Raw genomic sequence first — 8082 nt, forward strand, 5'->3', positions numbered from 1 at the left:
ACCCATTTAAGTGTGTGGTGAACAAAGCCTTAACAGGTTCATTTAGTTAAGTGCAACATAACAGACAGGCTACATTTAATCATGTTAATACACACAAAATACAAAATGTTCAAGTTTGTTTTATGAGGTACACCAGAGTTTTATTAAATATTTACACATCTGACACCAGCTCACAACAGAAGACTGTAAGAATCAGCCGATAAGCCTCTCAAACAGTTCATACCAGATGACAACACATACATCTCTCATAAGATAATTTATTCTTTACAGTAAAAACATTGCAGATGTTATGCATGAACCTTTCTCTTCCCCTCTCCTGGTGGAGAAACCTGAACGTTGAAAGGTCATGTGGTGTGATTAAAGGCGACCGCAGCTCACTGAATGTGCAGAAAGTTAAGAAGTCGGTCACAACTGAGTATAGTTATGTCCTGGCTTATTTGGGAGGTCGGTAAGCAATCTTCCTACTCTTCAGGACAGACCACCTGTGCCTCTTCATGTAGTAGACCAGCGGGATCAGAATGGCAGAACCCATCAGCAGCTAAAATACACAGAAGAAAAGGATGGGTTGGAGGGAACCAGAGCACAGAGAGAGTTCAATGAGTATGAATGTAGAATTAGCACAGTAGCACATTGAGCGCTTTGCTGCTCAAGGGAAACAATCATTTCTAATCTTTGCTAAGTTACAACAGGTCTCCATCTAACACATTGAGCACTTTGCTGCTCAAGGGAAACATAATCATTTTTAGTCTTTGCTAAGTTACAACAGGTCTCCATCTCACCTTCAGGCCCATGCGTTTACGCTGATCATGCTCTGGCTCTGCTGCCCAGCGCAGGAAGGTGCACACATCTTTAGCCACCTGGCTCATGGTGGCAGGGGTTCCTATGGAATGAGAAACAGATGTAAAGCATTTTAACACCACATGCTACCATTATACATCCAAACCCCTAAAAACTAATCTGTGCCTCAAAATTACATATGGATGGATATAAATCTAGACCTTTGCCCCTTTGAGTATTCACAGAGCTATGAATATGCAAATGAGCTACACCTGGCTCTCCCTCTGATGACTGTCGTTTGAAAGAAGCCTTGGGCTAATGATATGCAACTTCCCACTCCGCTAATTGATGGGATTAGTTCCTTGGGTATGTCACGTATGAAATCCAGGCTGTCTGATACCATGTTTTTGAGACCGTCATTGGTATGCTGCAGTTCCAAAATGGAGATACTTATTTTGTCAATGTCGTTTATCATATTAAAATCACCATACCGACATGTTGATGACTTGATTTTCACCGGACGGGGGTCTTTAAAATAGTTACACACCATACCATGCCCAGAAGTCTAGTTCACATCAACCAATGAGAGTAGCCATCACCTGGGGCCTCACAACTTAATTTAACAATGGCTCTTGAGCCCCAGTTCAATTATTATTATTCTTTAATACATTTCAGTCTTGTGATGCATTTGGATTTTGTTTTAATCCTTCCAAGGTTGAAGATGTTTAAAATGTAAGACATTTAAAAACTATACTTTACACATTAAGAAGGATGCAGGGTTCCCACGCGTAAAATTCCATGCTACCTCCTGATTTTCCAGGTACCATATAAAGTGATGATCTATAGGCCCCTGAAGCGCCCCCCTTCCCTCACACACACAACCCCCTAGAACACCTGACTACTTACTTGATTTAAAAGATGTGTCAGTCAAGTCTACATTGTAAATGCTTAGAGATTATGTATTTTTTATAATATTCATGCATGAAATAATGCAACAAGCTGTAGATGAACAATCAACTGTGAGGTTGACCTATGCTAGAAGTTGGCTAGAAGTCTCTCTCTCCCTCCACCGATCCCCTGCCTCTCTCTCTCTCTCTCCACCGATCACCTGTCTCTCTCTCTCTCCCTCCACCGATCCCCTGTCTCTCTCTCTCTCCCTCCACCGATCCCCTGTCTCTCTCTCTCTCCCTCCACCGATCCCCTGTCTCTCTCTCCCTTCACCGATCCCGTTACTCTCACCCCAGTGTGCTGGTGTACGGCCCTCAGAAAGCAGTGTGCTGGTGTACGGCCCTTAGGGACACGTTTCTAACCCAGCTCCCACGGCCCTCTCTTCCTCCCGTCCCTGCTGAGACCTGCATGTGCTTGCTAACCATCATTAATGAATCCACATTCAAAACAAACTCCCCTAAATGTGGTGAATAACACGGTTTTAGGAAAAGTCAATGAGTAAAACTGCATATGGGGATCAAACATAGTTCTAGTATTTTAAAAGCAAGGTAAAAATCAGCAAGTTGCAGCCAGCTAGTTAGCAAGATTGCACTGCTTACTACCTAACATTGATAAACCCAGGTTTACCGCACAGTTAAAACAATAACCCTAACTTGCGTAAGATGTTTCACTGTAGATGTCAAGGCTCCCATGTTGGCTGGGAAATGTATGTATTTGACCCTTCTATTGAGATCGCGAGTAACGTTTCTTGGCTATATTCCCGAAGTCCACCAATCCGAAACTATACTTTTAAAGTCCATTTCACCAGGTTGCCTGCATCAAATTCCAACATCCAATATACCAGAAAGGATGCCAAGAGCATGCTCTACATCTACAACATGGGATCATCCATTTCTATCAACAGTAAAAGCTGTTCACATGTAAAGGTTTTTATAAACGCATCTTAATTCTGTGCTCAATAGTACTATTTTTCACATCATCCAATAAAATTTTCCAGGACAACTGTTTCAATTTCCATGTAAGTGTTCACTTTTGCCCAGTTTCCATGACTTTTCCAAACCTGGAAAATGAAAAAATAAATTCCATGTTTTCCAGGTACCGTGGGAACCCTGGATTTGAATGCATTGAAAATGCGACGTGTGATTGCAGCGCAGCAGCAGTTAGCTATTGCATACCATAGCTTACAAAATTTTGCTCTACGAAAGGACGTTTGACCACCTAACAAGGTGCAGGGCAGTGATTCTGTAACACCAAAAACCCACAGACATTCTGGGATTCTGGCAGACATCACATACTCTACTATTAAAATTTGAATCAAGTATATAAAAATGTAAAAAAAAAAAAAAGAGTTGACGGTCTCCATTCATTGTGTGCAATTCACCTTATCAATTAGGGTGATAACCAGGACAGAATAGAATAGAGAGGTCCCAAGATGTAATTTCATAAGTAATTGTTAAGAACAATCACAAGTAGTCCTTTCATACTGTTTAAAAGAAAACTGAGCATAATACATATATAATAATAATCAATGTGTTGACACGACTCTTTCGATGGACTCTTATTTTTGAAACACTATCTTAATGCAAGACCAACAGTGGAATAAACATTAGGATGCAACACTTTGTGGTGAATGTCAGGCAAATGTCTACTTATATGCTAACTTTAATGCAGTCCAGTGATGTAACTGATCTGCCCGAACATTAAAGTAGGTAGGCTACGACAGTAAAAATTTAAACTTAATAAAATATATATTGAAGAAGGAGGACTTAACGGCAAACGACATATTTTGTAACATTAATGGCCCTCAACAGATATTTTGATCAACTTTATTTAATAAAGAACACATTTTTATATATTCCTGATTAACCGCTCCTAGCTTTTCTAAAACTCGTGAGCTAACCTACTTAGGTAACGTCAGACTTCACCAACACTGCACTGATCAAATCTTGCTAGCTTATGATCTTGTGTCACCCAAAAAACCCTGCTTCGTATAACTTTGCGTCTCCTCGGTCAAATTTCCTTTATCTCTATGCCCTCTTGAACTTCATAATTTTATGCAAAACTGAACAGATTACATTTCAATTTCACAGTTACAGGTAAATACGAATGTGCATGATGGCGACATATATAATATTACCCCTATAGCAGCACCGCCCTCCTTGCTGCGGAGCAAAGCATTCTTCTCAAACCTTGCTGAACATTTCGGCCATACAAAACCCAACTTGGCTGACTTATTTGCTGTCATTCATTTTACATTTCAACAAACTATCCTTATCAGATATTCATAGTACAAAACAACAAAAACACAAAGTGTACTGACCGTCGTCATACTCAAGCACCTCATTGTAGATTGGAGGTGCCATGCCAATAGCCTGGCCAGGGAAGTATGGGTTGTAGTACAGTCCCTCCCTGACGTCCACTCCCTTTGGTGGTTCACAGTAGCCCGTCAGCAGAGAGAACACATAGTCCTCTCCTCCATGCCTGTGGAGGTCAAAGCACAGATTTCATTTTTACACGTCTGACTTGTTGGAAATACCACTACACAAAAAACACAATGACCAATTAATAGCAATGTTTTAACACCACCACTGTCATGGGTTCTATTCATCTAGTGTCAACTAGAAGAATCAATGGCCAAAATGTTTGCCTGTTTGTCGTGTGTGCAGCCTGTTAAACAACAAATCATTCAATCAAATCCCCACGGGGCCATCTTGTGGTTATTTGAGGAATCGCATTTGAAAAAACTGTCCGTTAGAAGGGTTCACAGCTGAGTTTGTGAGAAACCGTTAAATTAGATCTGCGTTTTTTGCTCGCTTTCCGCTTAGACATGACTCGCCTTACGAGGTGCTTTCGTGTGGATTTGGGAGATTCAGACAGCACTTTTTTCAATTTAAGAAACTAATCCGGGGGAACACAGCTGAGAAGACTTCGGCTGCTCATGAACGCATTTTTAAGCGTGCCAGAATGCGGTGGAAGTGTTTCCCTTACATTGTTTTTTAGAAGCTGTGTAGAATTTCAGAAAATGATCGAGAATGAGGACCAATGTTATTACCATGATAATGTTTGATTACATCGGGTGTACTACTAGACCAGGTGTGCCAATCAAATGTGCCATGGACAAGTTCAGGCTGGTATGCAGAGCAAGGAAAGATCAGGTGCAGATTTGACAATATTGATCATGTTCAACCCAATGTCAGAAATGCCAGTCAGTATCAACCTATCAACTACGGTGATCCCGAAACACTGAAGCTCTGAGCACTGAAGGTAAGATGAGGTGACGTGTATGATACCTGGCATTGACAATGTAGCTAAGATCAGGCGGGAGGGCTCCGTTGTTGGCGGCACGTGCAGCCTCTGGGTTGTTGTAGGGCTTGGGGAAATAGTCAGAGAGCTTTCCAGGTCGTGTGAACATCTCACCAGTATCATCAGGACCATCAACCACTTCAATCTGCAGAAGACCCGGAGGGAACAGTGTAGTCATATTAGTCATCAAAAATGATGCCATTCATTTGATGCAATTCCATCTCAAAGTGCAAAGTACTGAGCCCTACCAAAGATTATGACCCTCTGGTATGTCATAAAATGGTATTGTAATTGAGACAAAATTATCTTTTATATAGATTCCAGATCTGTACAGCTACACAATCTTTCCAAAAACAAACACAATTTGTGCTCAATTAACAAAGCCAGTGATTTTACTATTGCTCTTACCTCTTCAGCTAATACTTTGGCTTCTCCCTCAGTATGAGAAACTCCCACCAGGTTACGGAAAGCGAGGTACTCCATACTGTGACATGCCGAACACACCTGCTTATACACTTGATACCCACGTCGAATACTGCAAAGGACGTCAAAAAGGAATAAGATCTGCATCAGTCTCGCAAGTATCAGCTTTGTTTCAACCAGTTACAAGGAGCTCAATGTACATAATTTCTATCATCATTTAACTGGTCACTACACTACACTCACAATGAATTAGCTGAAATCAAGATTGAAAACCCCTAGCAGGCTCACCTGGCATGGTCAAGGGAAGACACAAGGCCGTTATGGGTCCAGGGATAGTTGGGTGGGTGCAGCTCCAGGTCAGAGGCCTTCACCGACTGCTGGAGGGCCAGAGTCAGGCCAATGCCTCCGGTTGTTAGAACCCCAAGGGTGGTCAGAGCCACCTTCTTTCCCTTCGGCAAGCTGGCAAATGACATGTGAGCCTATGGACAACAGAGATGTGTATGACAGAACCGCAGACATCCCACTCCCACGTTCACATTTCAACCTCGGTGGGTAAATACTCTGTGATGAGGAACTGTAAATTAAAAACAACTTTGCTATAAAACGCACAATTCTTTTTAAAATGACATCCTGAAGCTCTACATGTCATGTTTTCTGACCTAATTCCATCAAGACACTATGAAATGTCGCTCATATAACACCTTATGAAAGTGTGACGTCATGATTGTGCAACACTGAAAAACAAAGCATTGCTGGCTATATAACCATAATGTATTGATAGCCGGTCTTTGCCAGTTCAGTGAACACCGGTTTATATTCATTTTTTATATTCATTTTCAAGGCCAACACAAGACATCAAAAATATATTTTTAAAGAAAAGCATGTACCTTTGACATTGTCGTAAGACAACTTGGTGTAGCCGACCTATACTATCGCTTGCTACATGTTGCTACAGCCATAAACTGGGCAACCTGAGCAATTAGTATTACGTCGCATTCATTTTTATTGCACGACATATATATATCCTGGGTTATCGTGGTATAATCAAGACATGCTACCTAGTTAGCAAAGCTGCAACTACTTAACATTAGCTACAGTTAGCCAACTAGCTAGCTAGCTGTCTTGGGTTGTCCTCACAAGGCAGGTCATCCTTGCTATTCTAGAACCCAAACAAATTATTAGCAGGCTAGCAGGTCCCCAAACTCTTTACTTTACAGATCTGCTCAAAACGTTAACGATATAGATTACAATGTCTAGCACCCTCGGCGTTCCATCAACCACTCATGAAAAAGGACCATGGTCTGATTACAAGTTATTGTACCGGTGTCTAACTATTAGCTGCAATTTAACAGGGCTAGCAGTTGTCTGTAGTGTCGCCAGGTTGTAGCTCTATCTCAGGTCTACATCTATGTACGAACCAGACACTTCACATAATGACAATAAATAACAAGAATACACTGCAGAGACTAATTCACCTACAGTATATAATTTACAGCTGTCAGAAACCATGTTAGTTAGCTAGCTATGTGTGACCTTGTATGGGTTAAGTTAGCTCCTTTCGAAGCTAGCAGACTTTTCATCAACGGTGGGACGTTAAGCAACAATATCCTTCTTTGAAATACAAAGAATGTCAAGTACACGGTATATAAGTAATACCAGGCACCATACCTTTCGTGTGTGAGAACACTTTGCAGCATTTAGGAGAGTTCTCCCACTCCCTACCGTCACGACCGCCCTGAGAGCCGCCATTTTCCTCCCAGTTCACGTCCCACTCTAATCTCGACTGCTGCAGTGGCGGCAGCAGCAGCTGTACTGTCTGCGCGACGTCGGTAGGTGACCCACTACCTATGATACAAAAAAAAACTTACGCAAGCCGGTTACACAAAACATTTATTTGGTAATAAATATTGAATGCATTATGTCATCGACATAAATGATAGGTACACTGCTTGATTTTAACACAAATTGATAATTACAAGACTTACCACATTAATACTTTCAGTAGGTCTATTAGTCTATACATTTATAAAGAGCGTCATTTTCCGAGGTGGTAGCCAAGATGTTGCGCTTTTATGTTCATTTGGGAAAGCTCAGCAAAATTAAACCACTTTTTATTGAGAAGAGCCCGTTTCTTACCTTGAATATTAACTTTTCGCTTTTGGCACTATGGTGAGATAGAAGTTGAAATTAAAGAGAGGTGCGGGGCTACCCTTTATCACCATTAGAGGTCAGTGTAACAGTAGGCTAAGTTTTAAAAATGACCAGATACGCCAGATATTTTCTGCTGTTGTGGTCTGATGAGACCCGTTTCTCTGACGTTATGTGTACAGGTAGGCTACATGTAGGCTACCGTTAACCCGTGGCAAGTGATGGCACTGTGGGAAGAAGACAAACTGGTGGAGGGAGTGTGATGAGGAAGTAGCCTCTTTCAGTTGGGTCATGCACCATGGAATTGTTAGGATGACAAAGATGGTTCAAGGTGCTTCCCTCGCCTCCAGATTCCACATAATTCAATACGATCCAGCATCTGTGGGATGTGGTGGAACAACAAGCAGCTTCACCTTGCAGCTTACAGGACAAAGGATCTGCTGCTAAAATCTTGCCATACACGGCATGGCAGTACCTTAAGAG

At 41.6% G+C, this 8082-nt stretch overlaps 1 protein-coding gene across 1 annotated transcript; it reads right to left on the reverse strand.

Moving 5' to 3' along the window:
• Positions 1 to 114: 114 nt before the first annotated feature.
• On the reverse strand, positions 115 to 7262 carry cyc1 (cytochrome c-1). Its single transcript, XM_080846195.1, has 7 exons — positions 7120 to 7262; positions 5740 to 5930; positions 5437 to 5563; positions 5016 to 5173; positions 4046 to 4206; positions 780 to 880; positions 115 to 538 (listed from the first exon to the last, which is right to left on the reverse strand). Exons 1-7 carry the CDS (start codon positions 7198 to 7200, stop codon positions 434 to 436), a joined length of 924 nt encoding a protein of 307 aa, XP_080702321.1. The 5' UTR covers positions 7201 to 7262; the 3' UTR covers positions 115 to 433.
• Between the last annotated feature and the right edge of the window lie 820 nt (positions 7263 to 8082).

This window comes from Sprattus sprattus, assembly GCF_963457725.1.
Source record: "Sprattus sprattus genome assembly, chromosome: 10".
Taxonomy (NCBI): Eukaryota; Metazoa; Chordata; class Actinopteri; order Clupeiformes; family Clupeidae; genus Sprattus; species Sprattus sprattus.

What these genes read in the sequence shown, in the direction of transcription:
- cyc1 (XM_080846195.1), bottom strand. Translation starts at nt 7,200, where the DNA reads ATGGCGGCTCTCAGGGCGGTCGTGACGGTAGGGAGTGGGAGAACTCTC. An exon ending in AGCTACATTGTCAATGCCAG is followed by an intron (nt 4,207 to 5,015) that starts GTATCATACACG and finishes TGACCTCCACAG; the next exon opens with GCATGGAGGAGAGGACTATG. An exon ending in GTAAACGCATGGGCCTGAAG is followed by an intron (nt 539 to 779) that starts GTGAGATGGAGA and finishes TGTGTATTTTAG; the next exon opens with CTGCTGATGGGTTCTGCCAT.